Here is a 24,260-nt window from a genome sequence, read left to right on the forward strand (position 1 = left end):
GTAAATATAGGAAGATTAATTGGAGGAATTTTTAATACAGTTTCTAAGTTATCATTTAGTTTATGATTATTCTCTGTCTTATTATTAGAATCAGAGTTCAATAGTTTATTAGAATTTATTAATTTTAAAATTCCTACCTCTAAATTATCCAACCGTTCATCACATTGATTCAAATCAGTATCGATGGTGTCAATATCACCAGGTTGAATGTCCAAGTTGTAGTATTCTTGTCGCAATGACTCACTTCTATTTTTTAAGACTTCTACACTTCTAAGTTTGACATTTAACTCCGTGATGTCATGCAGGTCATCAATTTGTAGAAAGTTTTCTAGGCGGGTAATTTTACCTTTAAATGAAGTTCGTGATCTATTTATGACATCCATAGGCTTAGCCATTGTTCTGGTTCAAACTCCGAAGTTCGACGGAGCCAGATGAATAGAAAAATTTTATAAGACGGACCACTCTTTCTTAAAAAGAGATGATTTTATTTTATTTCTTTTAATAATCGCTAAAAGCGATTTCAGAGAATTATTTTTAATTAGACGGAGCTACATGAGAGCCGTCTGTCATTGTGGAAGTTACAAAATCTTCTGCCGGTTGGGGCGCTGACGCACATGCGCGCCAACACACTGTATACATATATAAATATCATATTATAATATTGATAATTAAATTTCCTACTGTATTTACTAAACATCAATAAAGAATTGAAAGTAAGTGCTACCATAAAAAACTGCTTTAATCAAAAGAGCTTGTAATTCTATCAGTTAAATTCATATACGAGAGATAAAAGAAGCTCAGCCCAAGCCCGACGCGGGCTGGTGTTTGCTTACAGAAAATTTTTTTTAAATGGGCTCGGGCTAACCATAAAATATTTATAAACTTCTTAACTGGTATAAAATTTTTTTATTTAGTTATGTAGTGAATTTAAAATTTATAAGGTATAAAAAATAACAGGAATCTATTACTTCTCTTTGGTTCTTTTGCTTTGAGAGGCTAACACTACTTTTCAAATGACTTTTAATTAGCTTAAAATTTTGATTTTCTTTTCTAATTTTTGTTTTAATCCTCTAGGAGTTTCAGTCAGTTAAATTTTTTTATTCATATTTTATTTTACAAGCTAGTCATAAAAAAGGTTTGAATGATTAATTTCCTTTTTTTAGATATCAAATGCTGAGTGGTGAGACAGCAAATTTAACCTTTTATCTCCCGTATATCTCAAGCTCTAAGTTATCCTATGAATCCTGCGCTTGTGTGGGTTCTGATTAAAATTCTTTGGGCTCGGCTGTATTTAGTTATCGGCTTTAGAACAATTTAAATAGAAATGATTAAATCGACTTACCCATCATTGGTCCCTATAGTATTGGACTCTGACATTTTCATAGACTAATCATTATTTTTCTTCTTTGTAATAAAACTGTAATCATTAAAAAGAAGAACGTTAATTAAAAAGACTAATAGTTGAAATGATCAACTTTTCAATTATCTATCAATTATCAATTAGCCTTTCACACAACATAAAACTATTGAATTTGCTTCTTGAAACAGAATTTCACTTTTTTTGAGATTTTACAGACTTTAATTATTTTAACAACTTTAAAAATTCCAACAAGAAATTAGTTGAAAATAAACTGAAATGAAACTACTTTTATACATATACAATTTGGGTTATGATTTATACATAGGCAACAACTCTGATAAACTTGACGTACTCAAAGTCTTTCCAATAATTTTCCAGAAGATGAAGTTAGTAATTTCTAGGAGTTCCAACATAAGGAGAGTTTACACTACATTCACATTTTCTATAAATATAACCAACTTTATCTTTTAAATTTTGTACAATTTAAAGACTACTGTTGTAAATTATGCACAAAATGGAAGTAATACACTTCATTAGGTTCAAAAACATGTTGGCCTTAATTTTTAAGATAATGTAAAAGAATTCAGTTAAGGAAAGGTTGTAATTATTTAATAACAACTTCACATTACTGTGCAGAGCATATTATGAAACAATTAAGCTAGGCAAATAAAACAAGTTATTTACATGCTAATAAGAATTGAGGGAATACCCTAAGCCAGAAAGATAAAAAGGAAAACTTCATTTTTCTTTCAAAATGGAGCATAATTATAATACACCTTACTTTTTTTTCCTCTCTTTTTTATTTATCCAAAAGTCCAAATTATTGGCATTTCTGTTAGGAAGGCTGCAACCAAAAACAATAATGCAAGAGCTGCAAAAGTAATTTAAAAAAAAAAAAAAGAAAGAAAGAGCTTTAGCTTGAGACAGAGTATACAAAAATATAACTTGTTTTAAAATTAATTAGTAAAGAAATAAAAGCAATTAGTTAAAAGTTAATTTTATATAGCTGAACATCAAAAATAAATAAATACAAATCACAACATCAAATGTAACTAAAAATATTGAACTTCATATTAAAATGTAGAGATTTTTCACTGACAGTTAAACTACTTTTTTCCGACAATAGTTTATAAATTAGAAACAATCTTCTCACTTATATAAAATTATTAGGCAATCTTTGTGGTACTTCAGGCACTACATAAAAATAATTAGAGATCATTTTTCATGAGAAAATCCAGGTTTAAGAATGATCAACAAAAACTTTTGTTTATTACTTGTATTTTAAGATAAATAAAAATAGTAAACTAATGGAAGCAAACTAAAATAAATAAAATCGTCAAATTATTTTCCAACGATCACACAAAATTTATCAATGAACACAACCACTAAAAACTTTTGTAAAATGGAAACGTTATACGCTATTTAATATAAAGAGTGCAAATTTAAAAATCCTTTAATTAGTTAAAAGTAAACACGTTAAATATCAAGGTCGATTAAAAATTAACAAAAAATACATCGATAATGAAATCAAAAACGCACCATGAGAAAAAAAAGATAATATAGGTGCATTGAAAATAGTTTTTTAATGATGTTTATAAACATATAATTTCTAAATTAGTTGAATGCACATCAAAAATATTTGTATCCAAATTATTAATTGCAGACGATATGCAATACTGGTCACAGTTACATTTCCCTTATAATCTGGTCTGGCAGGTAGCAATTCACAATTTTAAAGGTGAAGCTTGTGCGTTAGCGCAAATACATTTCAATGAAAGCCCTTTTAAAAAAATTGTCATATTAAATAATTACTGGTTAAATTTGAAATTTTAACGCAAATTAAAAACTACGTCACCAAAAGTTTTGATTTTCAATTGACGTTTCATAGTTGTCTTGGAAGGTAGTCATTTTATTTACGCCGCCCCAGAGCTGCACAATGGACTGACGGTGACGGTCTGGGAAACATTCCTGAGGATGATCCAAAGACATGCCAACACAATTTTGATCCTCCAAAGAGGGGATGGCTCCTCCACCTTGGTAGCCCAATGATGTGAAGTCGAGCACTTTACTCTAGAACAGTTTAATAATGACCGAAACTGCGCACCTTCGGCCCCTACGTTGGCTGATCAAAGTGGTCACCCTCCCGCTTACTGACTGCAGCCAGTAATGTTTGACATCGATGTCCTACTGGGAATCATGTCTTTACAATCATTTCACTGCAGGACCATAGTTGTCTTGGAATCATGCTCCGGCGACTAAAATTGATAACACTTTACTACAGATTCGATCTATAACTTTTGGTAACACTTCTTTTCTAAATATTTTGAAATAATATCTGCATTCGTTTCAGCTTATTTGAAGTCAAGCATTATTTTTCTCGACAGCAGAAAATAAAACTTCTACTAACGGTCCTACGTTTTCTTATTATTTCAGTAATATTTCTTATTTTTTATCCTAAATGTCTGAATAAATGTATTAAATTGAGATATTAAGAGAAAAAAATTACTCTATATATGGGTACAATTTTGTTAAAAAAAAAGAAAAGAAAGAAAAGAAAAGAAGATCGAAATAGAGGCAGGGAATTTTTTTTTTCCCTTCCCCTTCTGGCTACGATCAATAATTTAGAGTGTAAAATGCACATTTCATTTTCCTTTCAAAAACATGCAATAAAAACTGCAGGGGTACAGTTCTTTCTTTTTTAAGGAACTAATGTATGTTCTATTATTTCGAAAAAATTATCAATATTTAAGAATAACGAGATTTTCTTTCAATCCAACTTTCGCTTAGTCTGCCGATGGTTTGAAAGAGCTTGATGATGCTTTCTCCATTAATTAAATGAAGAACTTTTGCTCTTCATTAATGCGTTACGCTTCAGGCTCTTCAGTGACACTGAGGATGAATAAATTCATCATTAGCATCCAAGGCTGTTATCGAAAGATTGTTGAACCGTGACTTGAACTTACCTGTCAACATAAAACGAAAATAAAAACAAACCAAAAATCAAATATTCAGAGGGCGCTTTCCTCGCTGGCTATGAACTCGAGTGTTATTGCTCTTGATAACGGCTAATTATTTGTGATTCAACAAGAATTAAAAGCTTTTATATCATTATAGAGTGAAATTTATTGATGTGAAAATGAAGAACTTCAAGTATTTATGGATGTTTGATTTCGTAGATCGTTTCTGCTGCAACTTGTTATTCCTAAACCTGATGGAGTCCGGCTGGTAAATGCTAAATTTACCTGACAGGTCTATCGGAATTTACCTCCATCTCATTATTGCAGGTAAACAAATGATTTTGTTTAGTATATTAAAAAAATTGTTACGTTTAACTAAAGAAGCAATTCAAAGTTGCTAATGATGCTCAGGATTTATGCTTCAGCAATTTATTTTTCTTTTTAACATTATTTTAAGCCTGAATTACTCTAGCGTATCTTGGTATTTGAAGATTCGCCTGAGGATATCTAAAAATATGCTGATATTATTTTTCCATTATTGATTTTTTCTTTAATATTTAGCGAAAGATATTTTAAAAAATAGTTTTTGTTTTAAATGCATAAGTTATTATAATGAAATGATTAAGTTTCGAATGATACAAAATTATTTAGTAGTGCTCTTAGGTAGTAGAATGCTTGAAAAGCATAATTAGGATTAAGTTTTTTTGAGTAAATTAATTTTTAAAAAGATCATTATATTTTATAGTTATACTTTTCTTGGGGGCGATTATCCTAACTACTTCAAGGTAATGATGATTTAAGCAGTTTTTAAATCTCAAGTATTATCGATATAGTTTATTCTATGAAATTTAAAAATGTCATATTTAAAAGATGTTTCATTTTACTTTGATTCATCACGTGTGTATACTTTTAATAGTTCTTTTTATTTATTTATTTATTTTATTTTTGGTAGTGAACTTGGGGTTCAATATTAAAATAAATTGTTCACTGTGTTACTTGCGAGATCTTTCTTATTTTTTTTATGTTAAATAAGTGCTATTATTGCTATGTTAAAAAAGTATGTATTATATGGTTGAAAGTTTTTTTATTGTCCTATGATTTTTTAAATTTTCCCAGTGAGATTATATTGAATGATAATTTTTAGGTATATTATAAATAATTCAAATTCATCATTTATAATACAATGTTTATATCATAAGAGATATTAGATGTAGTTTATTTTTCAAATTTTAAAATGTTTTATTTTGAAGAAAGTTTTTTTTTACTGATATTGTACTGTTTTGATTCATATCATCTTGCTTCCTTTGGAAATGTACTTGTCACCTTTATAATACCAGTATGGAAATAATTTGCAAGATCCAGATTTCTATTTCTAGTTACCAATTATAAGTTTTAAATTACTGCCATTATTTTGGTTGGTGTTGAATGATTAATAAAGTTTTCCTAAATAATTATGTTGAAATATGACCGAAGCATTATTCGAGTTTTTAAGATCTAAATGATATAAGAAAAGAAGAAAGCAATTGAAATATTTCAGTATGTTTGATAGATGCTTCAAAGATTAAAACTGTATTTGTACCTATATTTTAAATTATGCAAGAAATTAAAATGCAAATAGGTTACATTAAGTTATTAAAAAAAATCAAGGCTAAGATAGTCCATAGATACTTTCTCAAAGAATAGCTTAAAATAAGGAAAAAAGTTCTATCATATAGATATGGATAGATATAGATGTTTTGAAATTTCAAAAATGTGTTTGTTATTATTTAAATTATTTCTAATCAATTTTAGTTATCAATAAAATGCTGTGTATCAATATTTTAGACACCAAATTGAACTTTTTAATAATATATATCATGAAAGTTTTCCTTATCAAAGTTTTAAGAAATAAATCACTAAATCATTCAAATAAATTTTTTACAAATTGGAATTTATGAAAACATTTTTAATTTGAAGGGAAGGAGACATTCTTTTTAGCAATTAAAATATTTTTTTTTCGGAAAAAGAACGTCAAAATTATTTGTCTGAAAGAGATTTTAGGTTGCAAAGGTAGACAAATTTAGATTGTGACATAAAAAATTAGATGTTCTTTTCACTGAACTGTTGCACCATCTACAATCATCAAGTTCCGGAACTGTGAAATTTTTTAAAAAATTATGAGATTTCTTGGGGATGATTACGAGTTGGACCCATAGAGCTCTGTGTTTTATTATTTTTGTTTCTTAAGGACTGCTGCCCAGAGGACACAATGACTTGATGATTATTTTGGCGTAGATAACTACACTGAGATTTTCCCTATATTTTTAATTTATCAAAAAAAATATTTTTTAATTTAAAAAAATGAAGCAATATTGAAAAATAAAGCAATATGATATTTAAAAAATAAAGCAAAAGTAAGTTTTGGCAGTGAAATACTATTTATAAGTGAAATGTTTTTTGATTTACCATCTTGCGTTTTAATGTTATTGTTGGTGTAATAAAAAATTAGTTTGCTGTTTGATTGATGAATGGGTAAATTAGTAACGCTTGAAACAGTAAAAATGTAAAGCTCTGTTGTTTTTTTTTTCTTCCAGAAATTCATAATATAATATTGTAAATTAATAGGGAAAAAATAACATATTTTGATATATTTTTAGAATTGCTTGTGAAACGTGAGCTGAAGCTGCACAAGGATTAAAGATGAAGGTTATGCTTTATCCATTACTTTACTGGATTGGGTAAGTGAACTCAAAATTAATTGTATAATTGAATTATTATGTTCAATTATTATTTCTTTCGTAAAAAAAGTATCATTGTAATAATATGTTATGAGCTATCTTGATGTCAAAAACTGGTTTTGACATAACTTTTGTAAGTTTCTGACTTGATGTCGAAATCTCACAAAAATATGAGGCAAGTTGCTATTCTCTCATTAGAGAAATTTTATTAGAAGTTAAGCTGCTTAATTGTTTAAATTATCCACAATATTGTGCAAAAAATATAGCCAAGAAACTATTACTGCTTTTTCAGAAAACATACTATTTATACTTAAAGATCAGGGATTTCCAACTTGCAGGAAGCCAGGGGCCGCAACTAAAAACACCAGTCAAATGGCGGACCGCAACTTCATTAAAATTTTATATAGGACTCTGTTATATTTGAAGGGACATAAAATACTGTCAGATTTTTATCAAGTTGTACAAAAAAAAAGTATTGAATTACAAATTAAAATAAGTAGATTGTGCCGTTGGTATGTTAAATTTCACAGAAACTAAGAAATTAGGTTTTTTTTAAGCGAAAGAAAAGTATTTTAAACCCATACAGATTTTTTACGACAATTATCCGCAAAATAAATAGAGAACTAATATATTTTAGTTTGCGAGCCACAAAAAAAAAGGCTCGTCAGGCAGGGCTGCCAGTTGGTAACTATTGTTATAGTTATAGGTCATTATTATTTGATATGTTATAACTATTAAGTTAATATTGCAAAATTAATGACCATGAGTTATTGATTGTTATCTATCTAAATATTAATTTGTCAATAATTGTCTGCTCTTAACTTGTGAAAATCTTTTTGATTTTCAATATTTGTAGCTTATATTTACAGTGAGCAGAAGAAAAAGGAAAAATATATCAACCTATAACTTTCGTTTCGTTCTAATGATCCGGTTTTCATGTACTAATGGTTCCTGAGGATGACCTTATAATTGCAAAAAATAATTGTTAATAATTATTTGTTATTCTTTTTTATTATTTAATTTAATTGTGAATGAAACGATTTTGAATTATAAGATGTAATTTTTTTGTGCCAGATTAATCTACGTATTTTTTCATTGCAAAATCTAAAGTTTCAACTGTTTTTATTTAGTAGAAGCCGCGAAAAATTTTAATTAATTGTTTAAAAAATAATAATTTGGTGACAGTGAAGAAATATTTAAGTGAGGTGATAAATATTTAATTGTACATAACTTATGAGAAACCTGACTTACGCTCGCAAAGTGTAAAATTTAATTCATATTTTTTTCACTAATAAACAATTGCTAATCCTTTTTTTTTAATTATAAAATAAAATGTTTTTTTTTTTTTTATTCGTCTAAAAATTTATTCCTAATTTAATAAAGAGATTTGAATAAAACATTTTATTGACTAAAATGCATTTTATTCAAAGAATGTCGAGCTTTATAAAAGCTTGTTTCTGACAGAATGTGATAATACATCAGCTTTTTTTAATTTTATTTTTTTGATTGTTCTTTCAATAATTGATACAATTTCAATAATATACAAACGTTTGCATAGATTTGGAATAATATATTTATCAATTTCTTAAATATATATGTTTTATAATTATTTATACGAATACATAGTCAACATTTTTAAGCGTCTTTAAATTTCTCAACATCTTATATATCATTTTAAAATAAATTTTTTAATTATCTATCCACTCTTAAATATATATGTTTTATAATTATTTATGCGAATACATAGTCAACATTTTTAAGCGTCTTAAAATTTCTCAACATCTTATATATCATTTTAAAATAAATTTTTTATTTATCTATCCACTCGTGTTTCGTAGAATTATTTTACCAACTACGTAATTAAATATTAACATTTGTCAAAATCTCATTTTTTGCGCTTCTACGTGTATTATTTTCCCATTAATATACTAATCAATTGTTTTAGTACTAGTAATTTAAGTTTTCCTTTAAGGACACATTTTTATTAAAAGAAAACTGAGAATCATTGGTAGCTAGCTGAAAATTAAATCTTGTTAAGAAATTAAGAATATTCTGCTGATAAAAAATTTTCAATTCGAACAATTCACTAAATGTACTATTCATGCAAAAAATGGAGAAGATGAAATTTCTAATCCTGCTAAGGTGATAATTCTTGGCCTCTTTTTGGACGGCGCCAAATGTATAAAACTTCCTGGCATCCTAAATTTTTATTTAATTTATTCAAAATATTGATTGTCAGTAATCCAAATATGTAAAAAAAAAATATATATATATATGTTTATTCAGAGAAAGTTTGTTTTTGTGCCTGATTTCACAATTTATTTAATAGTTAGCACTAATTGTCATATTTGAATTCAATCCGTAAACCTTAAAGATTGGTACTTAGTATGTAAAAATCCAATCATTAGGTTATTCATGGTGATCTCTCTCTTTTTTTTTTTGGCTTACTGTACATGAACATTATCTATAAATCATGATAATAATACACCTCCTAATTAGTAAATTGATTATAATTTACAAAAAAAATGTAATTATGGCTGAAATCTATTATTAATTTTTTTTTTCAATAAATAAATTCAAGTGTTTAAGTTATTATCAATATTTAGTATGGTTATTATAAATTTCCTAATGCTGTTTAAGTTTAGAAATTTTTTAGTTTTGTTATGTGAGGTGCCTTCAATTGTCAGAAGCCTCAATTGTCAAAAATTGGATAATACTGTCTGTAAGAGTAATTTAATCAGGGTCTACATGATTTAAATCACTTGATTTTTTTTTAAATCATCGATTTTGATAGATTTTTTTTCTTCATAAAGATCATTATTTAATCTTGATTTAAGTCAAAAGAATCTGATTTTTTTACGGTGTATAAAATTTTTATGTAATTATATTCTTATTGTAATGAGGAAAACTTCTTCAGAAATTTCATCAATTTTACGTTATGGATATTTATTTCCTACTCACTGATTCCTATAGGATCCTTCTCGATACTGCTTTTCTAACAGTGATTCAGGGTTGTAACAGCTGCTCAAATTGCTTCTAACTTCTCCAACAAAAAATTTCTTCTTCAGCTTTTTCCAAAATTCCACTTTTCTCCAAGTTTGGTTCAATCATCTCCAAGACTCTAATAATATTCATTAAACAAAAAGCAGGGCTTTGGCCCGATTCGGCGCAAAAATTCGGCACCACCATGTGCAAAAATCAGTTTTGTTGCTTCAAAACAATAAGCATCATTCATTTTCACTACAAGCAATGTCTATTAACTTACGTAGTTAGGTACGTTTTTCTCTATCAAATCAAGCACATCAGGAAGTTATTACTAAGACAACAAAATTTACTTGTCCAGTGATTCTGCTTAAGCATTATAATCAGGGTGTATAAAAATCATGATTTTTTTGATTTTAATCGGATTTGTTTGATTTTAATCATGATTTTTTTATAATTTCAATTCTATGGAATATAATCAATTTTGTGTACCATAGATTTAAAGTTGTATTGTATTACTATTGATACTTATGGTATACATTGGAAATAAACATTACTAACCATTATCAACAAAATATTTCTTAATAATTTAAAAGCAAAAGGTGAAATAAGAAATAAACAATGACAAAGTGATTTCAAACTACAAATCAAGAAAGAAATTGTTTATCAAACAATGTGTGATAATTATTAATTCTACATCTACAATATCAAATTATTTAAACAATCATTTAATTAGTTTTATTTAAAGATTTAAACATAAGGACTAATTTAGCTGCCTTTTCTACACCCAATTGATTCCGTAGTTTAGTATGTACAAGTCCAAAAGTGGAAAACATCCTCTCTATCCCTGCAGTTGTTCCTTTTGCAGTACATAACAACTGTATTGCGTCAAACTCTTTTTGACCTACACAGTTCTTTAGAAGCGCAATTGATTTCCACCATTCCAAGATGTTTAAAGATTCTAGAGATTCTTTATCAAACAAAGTTCCATTAAACGGAGGAGAGCGTACAATGAATTTTAGCAAAATACTTAATAAGGAGGTTTCTCCATACTTTTCTTTAATAAAGTTTACAGCTTGATCTTTTTCATTTAGTGTTAAACATTGTACTTCAGAATTAGGATCCAAGAGGTAAGCTAGGAAATGAGCTGGTGTTAACGCTTGTTCATATCGTTTAGTAAAAAAATTTTTGCAGCAATTATTATTAGAATCTTTCAGAGTTTCCTTTAAATTTTTCCAGATGTTGACAACATTTGATAAACTACAATTATCTTTTTGCATTTTATCTAATGCTACAGAAATGGGTTTTAACATTAAAAGCATATCTTCTGCATTTCTTTTAATTGCCATATTCATGACTTTTGACCTGATATTGGTGTCGATATCATATAAATATAATATGTAAACTGTTTTTAAAAGCAAATGAGTCACATTGAAAGTAGAAATGTTGAATTATATGAGTGAGATCTTAGAAATATATAGAACAGTCTACTTACTTGTTTATGTTTGAAACTTAGAAAAATATACAAAAAATGTTCAAGACTATACACAAAATTGTTTTTTTTGTGATTAAAATCAGTGATTTTTTTAAAAAAATCATTTGATTTAAATCATGATTTTAATCATTTGATTAAAATCATTTACACCCTGATTATAATACCGTCAGATAAGCCAGAAATTGTAGAGGGGATGCAAAAAATAAATTATGACACGTCCCTTGGGGCAAGTAACTCTCGATCAGGGAAAAAATAGCACACCAGTAGATGTATGTTAGCAAAATCGTAAGCAAACTTTAAATACATATGAACAATAATCATTTTTTTAATCAATTTCTTTTCTAACTTTTTTAATTGCTTTCTATAGTATCAAATTGCATTGTTGCTTTTACTTTATGCAGGTGTTTGATCAATCCCAATGAATTGTAATCCTAATTAATCAATCCTTAGTTGTCCAAAACTCTTCATGTATTAAAATTCTTTGCTTTTCTACCAATAGAGAGAAGAATTATGAATGTGCCTATTGGATGATAGATTAAGGGGTAAAGAATAGTTTAAATAGAAATTCACTTTTCATAAAAGAGGTGCCGAGAAATATGGAAGTCTTGTGGACTGAAACATGTAGTTTTCAAAGTCTAGCAGAATCACTGTTGTCTTGATATAATGTATTAAAAATATTGGAATTGAAAAAAATCTATAAATGATGAGGATTGACTCTTAAAATCGATGCAAATAGAGCAAGTCCAAGAGTAATACTTAAAAATGCGACACATCACGTGTTGTGATAATATCGTGTTTTAAAATCCAAATTAGGAAGAAGAAAAAAAAGAAAAAAACGGAAGTGACCCTAAAATGTAAAATTACTGGGGAATCAGACATGTCAAAAAAGTTATTCTTGAATTAATCATTGACAAATAGTCGCTACTCAAATACAAAGTTAGAGTGTCTAAATATAATTCTGTGACATATATTATAGAGACTATTAAAAAAACTAGGAACAACATAAAATTTGTAGAAAATGTTCGGAAAATGATGTGGATTTTTTATGGAACCATCACGAATCCAGCAGCTCAAAAAGTGATAAATAATTGAAATTCAAAGTTTGCATATTGTCATAACATTGTATTAAAGATATCATAATTTGAGAAACCCTGTAGAAATGAGCAAAAGACAACAAACATGGCTATGCATCCCACAATCCTCTTTTAAAATTAACTCTGCACTGAGTCTGCAGAAAAAAATTCTAAAAAATTATTTGTTTATTAAGTAATTCTTTGTGTTTCTATCAAATTTTTTTATTTAATGCATTATTTTCTAAGCTTTGTTAAATATGGTATAAAATGGTAATTTATGTGCTCACAATTGCCCAAAAATCTAATTTTACAAGCAATTTGCTTCTCTGACTATAAAGACAATTTGTTCCAAACTGTACCAAAAACCAAATTTATTTGCTCGAAAACACATTTTTTCTGCTCTAAAATGCTGTTCCATTTTATGCTGCTGTTCCATCCCTAGTGTGCAAAAATAGGAGAGCAATGTCCTGAGGCAAACAGCCGAAGAACGAATCCATTTGCCACTGAAAGGCCATGAAAGTCAAGTATTCTTGTGGCATTTAATGTCTTTAACATATTATTCTGCTACTTACATTTGAACTTTTATAAACGGGAAGATTCACGAGGAGAATAAGTTAAAATTGATTGCTTCTTCTTTGCCAGAAAATGATATCAATTAATAGATAGTATTTTGATGCTAAAACTCGAAGGCAATATTAATTTATCTATATCCAATTTAATGTTATGCATTAAAGAAAACAATATTAGTTTACCTTCTGTTTTTGATTATTAAGTTATTAGATTCTTTGGATTACAGGACTTTTTTTCTTTTATTGGAAATCAAAAAATGAATTTCTATTTTTTTTTCAGGAAAAAATTAGCGATTTCCAATCAAATCAATCTTGAGTTCCTGTCACCAGTGTAAAGTGAGGAACCCAGATACTGTTCTTAACTTCAAAGATGAGTAATTTTACAGATGAGTGGTGAGATGGTTATGAAGAAAACATGCCACTTTATTATTTTTATATCTGTTTGGTCATTGGCTGTTTATTCGGGTATGTTACTATCTTCAATATAATGTTTGTATGTTCAATATTCAATACAAAATTCAATATTTACTGACTTAGTTTTAAGGTTTATTAAGCGGCGCACCATTTTTTTTAATCAAATAACACATAATGTATTACATTTATAAAATTCACACTTTCGAGAACCATGTATGATGTTCTTAAAGTGGTTAAAAGATATTAAGTCAGGGGTCTGTTTAGAAGAAATTTGGGTCCGTTAACGGACCCTTCAAAAAATAATTTATCTTTTAATCGGACCCTTCACAAATTTGTTTATCTTCATTATTGCTTTGTTAATCGAATAAACCCTTCCCACAGGGTGGGGGAAAAGAAAGGCAAATGTAAACGAACTAAGTTTTGTTTTTGGCAGGCGCTTCTTCCTTTATTCGTCCGAAATTAATGTTCTGCTTTCAGATTATATACCAAATATTTGTATGTTGCATCTCTAATTCAGTAGCACCAGTTGCTGTTTATTTTTTTAAAATGTAATTTTTTTTTAAAATTAAAATTTTACAGTGTTGAGCATAATCTTGTATCTCTTTACAACCCCTATTTAGAAACTCCTTGAAAAAGTTATTTGCAATAACAGGACCCTATTTGCCCAAATTCACAAAAGCAGGACCCTGGTTGAAAGAATGTGACTTAGCGTTTATTTTAAGATAGCAAAAATATCATTAGTTAATAAATGAAGCAAATGCACAATAGTCTTATTAACTGTTTTTTAATCATCAATGAATTTTCTAATTTATCGATTTTCATCTTTTTCTTTCTCTCTCTCTTTTTGACATTTGATGCCAGCTTTTAAATTTTTAAAGCATATTGCTTATTTTTGTTGTTGTTTTCACACTTGTTATTTCTTAATTATTTTATGATCCGTAATCTATGTTTAAATAAATATTAATTATTTTTACACCTACAGGCATAATTCAGTTGGAACCAGAGTACACTACATCGCTTCTTGGTGAAGATGTTATACTCCCCTGTACATTCTCCTTTCCTGAAGGTGCACCTGTACCTTACGTTGTGCAATGGCAAAAACAAGACGTGAAAATACCCATCTATATTTGGTATGATGGATATCCACCTCATGCTGGTGAAGGATATGAGGGCAGAGCCTCATTGGCTGGGCTAGCTTCCTTGAACTTAACTGCGGTCAGAGAGGCTGATCAGGGCTGGTATGAGTGCAAAGTATATTTTTTAAATCGACCTCCCGATTCTCCTAAGAATGGTTCCTGGGTTCATCTTGATGTTCTAGGTATGTTATAATTACTGAACACTTACATGCAAATCATTCAAAACTATGCTTTTAAAAAAATTATTGAATTTTAAGACAATATGACCATAAAAGAAAAATTAAAATTTTATCTATTAGTTGATATTGTCCTACTGGGAGAAATCAACAAATTCAATATATATAGAAAATAAGTGCTGAATAGGGATTTTATAAAATAGCAAAAATAATAGCTATCCATCAAGCAATATAATTTGGTCTGATTGTTTGACTCTTTTTTTTTTTTTTACTGAGATCCCCTGGTGAACTTATGTTTTAAAATTTTATTATTTATTCCAAATTTAAATTTCTATGCAATAAAAATTTTCGTAGTAATTGGCGCAAGAAAATAATATTTGAAAAGTATTTTATTGTGCAGAGTAATTTGAAGACTTAAAATTCACAAGTTGTGAAATATTTGATAAATAGACATTTGAAAAGAGATATGGAAAGAAATTTAAAATGTCTTGATTTTTTTAACTTACTTATTTTATTTTATTTACTCTGCACTTTTTTCTAGCTATAAAAGTATTTCTGTTAACATTTTAACAGCTTTTTTATTAAAAACAATACTTGTTATTATTAAAAGAATTTTTTTTTTAAATAAAAAAAGAATAGTGTGTGTCTAAATAATTTATATTTCTTAAATACCTAGCACCTAACTAATCCACTTTTATTTTTCTAGCACCTCCCCATTTTAAATTAAAACCTGCTGACACTGTTTATGTAAAAGTGGGTGAATCTGTCACTCTCAGCTGCGAAGCAATCGGAACACCTCTTCCTGTTGTCTCATGGTTTAAGGTTTGTTTGCTCAAGTATTTGATAAAATAGCAAGATTTTTTTTAAAATTCTTAATTTGTTTTAATGAATGCGTAAGATTTGTTTTCAATTGTCCGTTATTGCACACTTTGAAAGTACAGTATACTTTCAAGTTTAATTTTTTGCTATGCTTTTTTGCTGCTTTACTTTATTAAAGCTTGCTATTTAAATATTGCATTTCTTAGTTAAAAAGAAATTTCTTTTACTTTCCAGGACATACGTTTTAGATTGTTTTTATTTTCAAAAAAAAAAAAAAAAAAAATTCTCCTGTTTTCTTTTCCCTTTTTTTTTCTTTTTAAATTATCAACATTGATGATCCTATGTCTATGTAATTAGTGCATTTTGTGGTTTTGGTGCAATGACACAAATCTTGTTTGTTCTGTGAGAAAGCAGCTAATTCTTTTTTTTTTTTTNTTTTTTTTTTTTTTTTTTTTTTTTTTTTTTTTTTTTTTTTATTGAGTTCAGAATGGAAGAGCTTGCTGGAAGAAGCTAAACATTTTTGAAATTTTTTTTTAAATATTTCTTCAGTATCTTTATCTTAATTTAGTCATATTAAAATGTAAATTATTTTATTTAAGCATCTATTTTGACTTTTTTTTGCAAAGTTATTAAATTTGAGAACTCTCAATAGGTTGAAGTATTAACTGTCTTTGAGTGGTTTAAAAATAGGAAAAGATTGGTAACAACTGTTAACATTAAACTTAGAAAGCATTTCTTTGGCTGTATGTTATAATACCAATAATATAATTGCTAAAGACATGAACAGTTCAAATAAGTTAAGCTAGTTAAAAGTTTGCATACAAGAAATAAAAGCAAGGATAGTCTTTTATTTCTTTACACTAACAAAAGAGCAATGATCATCTTAAACATTCAATGTTGAAACTAATTTGCCTAAATTTATTAAAATGTAATGGATTTAATTTAGATTTAAAAATTAATCATTTGATTTAATTATAGAGATTGTTATGCTATGATTTAATTATAGAGATTGTTATGCTATGATTTAATTATAGAGATGACATTATAAGAAACTCTCTCAAGTTGAGCAGAAAGTGCCAGTTTATAGTCTTTACAAAAGATAAAAACAGCATGAGTATAAAAAACCTGTTTTTAAATTTTAGCCTAATTATTAATAATTTTTCTTTTCTTAATTCAAACTTTAGTGTGTGTTCTTAAATTCTTCTCTTTAAAATCAATTTATTTAATTTAGGACAATCTACCTGTTCAAACATCTGCATCTTTACAAATTACAGCATCTGAACTACGTATAAGTAATATTCAGCAGACGGACATTGGGGACTACTTATGTGTTGCTCGCAACAAAGAAGGAAGTGTTAATGCTTTAACCAAAGTTATAGTTGCAGGCATGTGCATATAGTTTTCATTCTTTGTGATTAAACAATTTGAAATCATATTTAAGAGTTAAAATGAGGAATTTTAAATTAATGTATAGCATGCTTTCTAACACAGTTTTTGGTTATTTTGTGTAAATAAACGGACCACTCTGAATAATTTTTTCTCTGATCTAATGATCGTATTGTCTGGTTCTAAGACTCAATCTTAATGGTTCGAGGGGCTGACCTTAAATATGCTAATTAACTGCAGACTATATTTTAAGTTATAAAATCAGACACAAAAACGTACTTTCTCTGAATAAACATACCTTTTTCTTAATGGATTCAGATTTCTAAACCCCTGAAATATATAGAGTAGATGCAATTTCGGAAGCTTGGCCCCTACAGTTTAGTCTGGAGAGTAGTCCAAAGTTTGAACCCGTTAATGTGAATTTTATTTTTTACGTATTTTGCCATATCTGGAGAACTTTTTAAGTTAAGAAAAATTTTTGCACATAATTATAAAATTTGTCTATCCAAAAATAGTCACGGATAAATTCATAGTCACAGGTTTTTATAATAAATATGTGATTCGTATTTATGCGTTTGTAATATCAAACATTAATTTTCACATTTATATGTGATTTATAGACTACACATTGTGATCTGTATTCATGCAATCTAAAACTTTTCCACAGTTATTCATATTTACATCATTTAAAAATGAAATGTTGCAATATGTATATTTGTGTTTTTAGAATCCAATATCGCTATTCATATTTGTGCGATTCAAAAATCCGTTATCGTGATTCTTGTAAGAAGTAAGTTTTTTCTTGAATTAGTTACTGTAAAGGTGTGATATTCTGCATTAGAAAATTTAGTTTTGAATATTAGTTCAGAAAATGATAGTAAATATGAAACAGGCATGGTATATAAATTGATAACAATTTATTCACATAAAATTTTTAGGGTTTTTCACTTTGTGTCCCAATTACCCCTGATTAGCATATTTGATGTCATCCCCTCGATCATAAAGATCTGATCATTAGATCAAAAGCTATTTAGGATGGTCTTCTTTTTTCGATCTATATTTAATCCATAAATCCACTATCCTTAATCTACATCTGCCAACTTTTCTGTTTTAGCCTGAAGATTTTTCCTTGTGTGAGCAAAATTTGTAATTTAATTTTTATTTTTCTATTTAATGAATGTGTTGTAAGAATTTTTTGACTGTCATAATATAATGTTTAATTAATTTTAAAAAAATATTAGAATACTTGATATTTACTTTTTATTGTGTTCAGTGTTAGAATTGAAAAAGTAAACAAATAAAACTTAACTAATATTTATTTTTATTTCATTACAATTTATTTTTATAGAAAAATACTCCCCTGAAATTATGATATACTTGGCAAGCATGCATGAATATAATTTTATCCAACCTATCCTGTATTATGTGATGTTTTCCGTGAAAAGAAAGGTTTGAAATCATATTTTATGTACTGAAAACAAGTTTAAAAAAAATTATAGTAAATAAAGTGTCTTCTATCTTTAAAAAAAGGATAAATACACCATAAAAAGATTGAAGTGGGTTAAGTAGGTTGAAAAATTCTTTAGAAAAATGTTTAATTGAGGTATATGTCACATAAAAAAATAATTTAGTCTAGCCAAATACATAATTTTATGAACTTTGTATTGATACTTTGATTTGTGACATGATTTTCTGAAATGAATTTTTTCTCAGAACTACATCTTGTTATATTATACAAGCACAATTTTCTACTAAATGATTGATTTGCTTCCGTAATATAAAATACTGGCAGTTTTTCAATTTTTAAAATCTCAATATTTGATGTAATTATTCAAATAATGAGGATAATAGGATTCTTCGATGTATTTATAAATGAGGCCAAAAATGCTCATGATTTTTTGGTCTATGTCAAAAGTGTTATTTTAACTTTGTATATATTTTTTTTTCTGAAAAAGAAAAAAAAAACCTAGTATAAGCCTAGTAAAAAACCTAGTTTTACAAAAAAAAAAATAAAATCATTAATTATTTTTTCTAACCTTTGTAGTAATAAAATCTCTGTTTAGTGAATATAACAGTCATAATAAACACTGAAAAGATAAAATAAACTGTTTAATATTAATTAAATTCATTTTTTTTTTTTTTACTAAAAGCATAAAATGTCTTACAGTTAATTGATATTATAAATCATTTATTATTTTGTCTCAATGGTGTTAAAATGTAACCTGATTTTGAAATACTATTTCATAGGCCCTGCTGTAATTACTGGACCTCCTCGCAATACAAGCAAACTGGAAGGTGGAAAAGTTGAATTTATTTGTGAAGCTAAAGCTTTACCTGCAAACATAACACACAAATGGTATCATAACGGCAATGATATTAGCCAGCTTTCATGGTTAGAAAGTCGCTCTCTCATACGAAAAGATGGCCTCCTTTTTATTAATCCATTAACAGCTGAGGACTCTGGTCTTTATACTTGTGAAGTATCAAATGGAATAGGAAATCCAGATTCTGCATCTGCGTTTCTAAGTGTTGAATGTAAGTTCAATTAGTGTGTCAGTTTCATTCCAGTTGGTGCATATAAATGTTTCTAACCCCAAATTTTCTGATGTACTGTGCAGTTTGAAAATAATATTGGCTTGCATGGTCTATAGCTGCTAACTCTCCGGCATTTTGAAAACGTTTTCTACATGTACGCCCTATTCTCCGCCCTTTTGCACTGAACCTCAAATCAGCATTTTGAAAAATAACTGAAATTTTTTATCATCCGAGAACTACTTATGTCTGTGTGTCTTTGAGTGAGGATGGGTTTCCATGCCTTGCTAATACAATGGCATTAATTTTCACTGTGTTTCATCCCAATTTCAATCAATGTTTTAGGTCTCTAAATAGTTAAAAATATGAGATAATAAGCCTCTAGAATAAAATAAATAAATAAATAAAATACAGATAAAGTACCCCCTAATTTTGACGAAAATTTCTGAAATGTTAAGGGGGGGGGGCAAATAAGTGATACTGAAGAAAATGCATTTTGTTGTTTTAAATAAATCAACTATATTTGATATAGTTCAATTAAATATGAATCGCAAAAAATAAACAAAAAAGTAAAAATAATTATAGCAAAGGAAAGTAAATATAAGCATAAATTAGTAAATCTAACTTACCTTCTACAGCAATCCTTTATTTTTAAATCTTGGTACGATTGCGGTACTTGCAAATAGGTGAAAAAATAATAAATATGGACGACAACCTATTTGATAAAAAGAAAGATAATATATTTATATACATTAATCAGAATCCGAAAGAAATATCAGAGTCATTGTCCAAAATAAGATCAACACACTTTTCATCCAGTTCAATATTTTATTTCCTCAATCTATTGATATTTTTTAAATTTTTTTAAGGCAACTAATCATGCTTGTTTACGTAATGAAAAATTTTGTAAAAATGCCGACTTTTATGCTTATCAATGAACAAAGCTCATAAATTCATTTGAAATTTAATTAAATTTTTTTATTTAGATATAAATTCAATTTTTATATTTGTATTTAAAAGTAAAGTTTAAGAGCTACAGGTTACCTAATACTTTTTTTTAATGAAAGCTGTCTATCAATAGTCGCCTGTGGTGCAATTGTAGCATGATTTAAGTAAAAAAGTTTATTAGTTTGCTTATCTATTTTACCCCTTTGGTATATGTTTTTTTTTTAAATATTTCTTCATTTATTTTGTATTTAAAAATAATTATTTGTGTTCTTGAAGATCTGTATTTGTTTAACTTTTTGATATGATTAAGATGCTACGGAATTATCACTGAGAATCACTTGATATAATTCAATGTATCTGTTTTTCTAACTAGTTTCTGTTGTGCTTACTCTCTGTTTCTGATTTTTAATTTGCAGATCCAGCCAGAGTTACATATTCACCAACTATACAGTACCTTCCATCAGGACTCTCAGGAATTCTCCGTTGTTATGTCCAAGCGAATCCTCCATTTCAGTTCATCAACTGGACTAAAGATCGTAGACCCTTTGACCCTAATGCTAATCCTGGAGTAATAACTCTTAATAATGGTTCTTTGCTGTTTCAAAGAGTGAGCCATGAGCATCAAGGACGATACCGTTGTACTCCTTATAACATTCACGGTACAGCTGGTACATCTAATATTATGGAGGTATTAGTCAGAGGTGAGATTTTTTTTCTTATCTTTTCATTAACATTTATCTGAACTGAAAATTAATATGGTCCATTGGTCCAAAACCATTAAAATCTGACTTGGAACATCGAGAAATTATAATGAGTTGTATCTCGTAGCAGCGACCAATCGTTGCTGATCGATTAGTTTTTTTATCTCTGTTTCTTCATAATTTTAAAAATTATATATTGTTTGTAATTTTTCATCTAATTTCACGTAAATATTTTTTTCACTATTAATAATCAAAATTCATTTGAAATTCAGCTCTATTTTTAAATAATTCTGTTTATGATATTGCTACCTTAGGTACTTAAAATTTATTATTTATCAAGTATTTCAAATCTTGACAATCTTCAATATATCAAAGTTGAAGTGAGATTCTTAAAAAAATTGTGATATCAAAGATTTAGAACCTATAAATTGGTAAAATTTTTAATTCTATTGGTTAAGTAATAATTGTGTTTCCATTTAAAAAGTTTTATAATGCATATTTAATTTCTAAACTGAATAACAGTGACATTAAATTATTTATGAAAAATTATTATGACTTATTGTTCTGAAACTATTTATACGAATACATTATTTAGTGATATCGAGTTCACATTTTGCTAGTTTATAAAATTTAGTTTTATTTGCTAGTGTACGAAATTACCCTGATGAGCTGTTTACTTGTCTAAATATTTCCAAAGCACTAAAACTTTTTTTTAAAAATTTTCTCTGGGAAAATATTTTGTAAAAGCAAGAAATGAATTTGTCTAAAAGTGTTTTTTTTCTTCTATTATCTTAATAACAGATGCTTATTATCTTAATATACTTTCTTTGATTATCTGAATTGCAATGCCATCTATTATCTTAATAGAAAATGGAATTTTTTGTAAAATCGAAAAATGTACCATTGTGAAGTTTGCTTGAACTGTATATTTTCTAGGTTAATGTTCTTTTTAGAATTATCTAATTCTATATTTTCTGTTCTATAAAAGTATTTATTATGTAACTATTTGTACTAATGAAACTGCTACATATTTTGCCTCTCTTTTTGTTACAGATCCTCCAATGTTTACTGTTAAACCTAAAGATACCTATCAAAAAGCTGTTAACAGTGAAGTGAAAATGCCCTGTGAAGGGTCTGGACAACCTAAACCTACTGTTGTCTGGAGAAGAGTAAGATTCCATTTGTTAATTTTATTTTTCTTCTTATTTTTCTATACATTTCTAACACTTTGTGTAATATTTGATGATTTTTCTATGCTATCTTTCTACCTGAAACAGTTATGTTAATTTAGCACAATTTTGAGGCTACCACTTTTAACTAGTGAGGGAAAAAATTAATTTTTTCCCCTTGATGTTGCAATAAGGCATATTTAATAAAAAGTATACTAAATAAAATGTTTTATATCTATAAAATAGGTACTTCAAAGCAATTTTTTTATCCTTCTATTTTAGCATTTTTTGGAAAATACTTTAATATTTTCTGCAAAAACATATAAATGGTTGATCTCTGAGTATATATGACTATTTACATGCGGCTACTTTGCTTTAAAGCATATTTCTTTTAATTCAATTAAAAATAGGTGGTGTATGAAGTCTAGAGAAAGCCCTATAAAGTCTTGCATAAGAATTAAACACTAAAAAATAGATGAAAAAATTGTTATGTTTTTAGAATTTCAATTTATTTTAGAAGTCACACAATTAACTATTTTTTTAATGGTATAGGCTGATGGGGAAAAGTTACCAAGAGAAAGAGCTAACATAAGAGGTGGTAACTTAACAATAAAAGGACTACGCAAAGAAGATCATGGCCGATTCGAATGTGTTCTAGAGAATGAAATTGCTACATTAGTTACTAGCACTCTCCTTCTTGTTGAAGGTGAGTTAAATAAGTTATAATATTTTCATTTATACTTTCAATTTTTCAATAAAATAACAACTAGGTTACATGTTTTATATATATACAGTGAAACCTCCGTTAAGCGGACATTCATGGGACCAAAAAATTTGTCCGTTTATGAGAGTTGTCCGTTTACGGGAAGGGTACCCTAATAACGAAATTTAACACCGCAAATTGTTTTTAGAATATTCTCAAAGATGTAGAAATAATTAAATAATATCTACAAGGATACCGTAAATATCTACAAGAATATTTATTTAAACAATAAGAAATATATAAAAGAGAAAAAGAGATATAAAAAGGATGAAAAAAGAAGATTCTTTATATAATCCTTTTTTTAAGATATAAAGAATCTTCTTTTTTTATCTTGAAAAAAGAAGATTCTTTATATATTCTTTTTTATGTAAGAAATATAAAAAAGAATAAAGAAGTTTGATATAAATACATAATTCTGGATGTAGCTACAGATAAATAAATATAATTTTCCTATTAGCATAGATACTCAAGTTAGACATACGATACCAAATAGGAGCGTACTGTCCTCAGTCCGTTTCAATTATTAGGTTCACATCCCCTTACACCTACTTATCATTTGATAGGGAAAATGGTTAATACCTTCTTGGAAAATAAACCTTCCATGATTCACAGAAAAAAAAGTAATGCGTACCTGTAAGTCATGACGACCTATGGAGATGATTATGCACAATTGATCAGCTATCAAGTGCCTGAATAAATGTTTCATTTACATAAAAGCCTCAAAGGTTATACTTCTGTTCTCTTTTCTTTACCCCAGTTGTGTTAAATACAGTCTTAAAATTGATAAGAAAATTAAAGAAATTTTCAATGGGGAAGAAGCATTGAGAGAAGTCATTTCAACTTGAGGGGTCTCATAACCTGTGTGGTCCAGATGAAAAGATCAAAAGATGCCGATGTCAGAATTATTTCAGGAGTGCAGTACCATTTTCTCTCCTTTCTTTACAAAGATAAGGCAAGGTGACAGGAGAAAGATTGATTTTTCGGTGGTGAAATAGCTTAACAATATTTTTAGTTATGGATAAGGCAAAAAGTTTTATTTACATGCTTTAAAAATGGTGAAAAG

General features: G+C 27.7%; 2 protein-coding genes across 4 annotated transcripts in view; one reads left to right on the plus strand and one right to left on the minus strand.

Annotated features, from left to right (window-relative positions):
- LOC107444675 (serine-rich adhesin for platelets-like) overlaps positions 1-3,035 on the minus strand; it is a 23,361-nt gene extending 20,326 nt beyond the window's left edge. Inside the window, exons 1-3 of one of the 2 annotated variants that reach the window (XM_016058888.3) lie at positions 2,900-3,035; positions 2,142-2,231; positions 1,343-1,417 (exon numbers count right to left, since the gene is read on the minus strand). In XM_016058888.3, the coding sequence (XP_015914374.2) occupies positions 1,343-1,383 (41 nt within the window). In that variant the 5' untranslated portion in view covers positions 1,384-1,417; positions 2,142-2,231; positions 2,900-3,035. The remainder of the gene's footprint in view (positions 1-1,342; positions 1,418-2,141; positions 2,232-2,899) is intronic. The other variant, XM_016058890.3, reaches the window with a different exon arrangement.
- A 1,071-nt stretch (positions 3,036-4,106) lies between these two features.
- LOC107444676 (protein turtle) overlaps positions 4,107-24,260 on the plus strand; it is a 45,508-nt gene continuing 25,354 nt past the window's right edge. Inside the window, exons 1-10 of one of the 2 annotated variants that reach the window (XM_016058891.3) lie at positions 4,107-4,644; positions 6,954-7,034; positions 13,434-13,618; positions 14,550-14,885; positions 15,586-15,701; positions 16,930-17,083; positions 19,332-19,619; positions 20,981-21,265; positions 22,319-22,434; positions 22,987-23,140. In XM_016058891.3, coding sequence (XP_015914377.1) covers positions 13,540-13,618; positions 14,550-14,885; positions 15,586-15,701; positions 16,930-17,083; positions 19,332-19,619; positions 20,981-21,265; positions 22,319-22,434; positions 22,987-23,140 — 1,528 coding nt within the window. In that variant the 5' untranslated portion in view covers positions 4,107-4,644; positions 6,954-7,034; positions 13,434-13,539. Of the gene's footprint in view, positions 4,645-5,037; positions 5,103-6,953; positions 7,035-13,433; positions 13,619-14,549; positions 14,886-15,585; positions 15,702-16,929; positions 17,084-19,331; positions 19,620-20,980; positions 21,266-22,318; positions 22,435-22,986; positions 23,141-24,260 lie in introns of those variants that run through there. The other variant, XM_043050682.2, reaches the window with a different exon arrangement.

Source organism: Parasteatoda tepidariorum, chromosome 9, assembly GCF_043381705.1.
Source record: "Parasteatoda tepidariorum isolate YZ-2023 chromosome 9, CAS_Ptep_4.0, whole genome shotgun sequence".
Classification (NCBI taxonomy): Eukaryota; Metazoa; Arthropoda; class Arachnida; order Araneae; family Theridiidae; genus Parasteatoda; species Parasteatoda tepidariorum.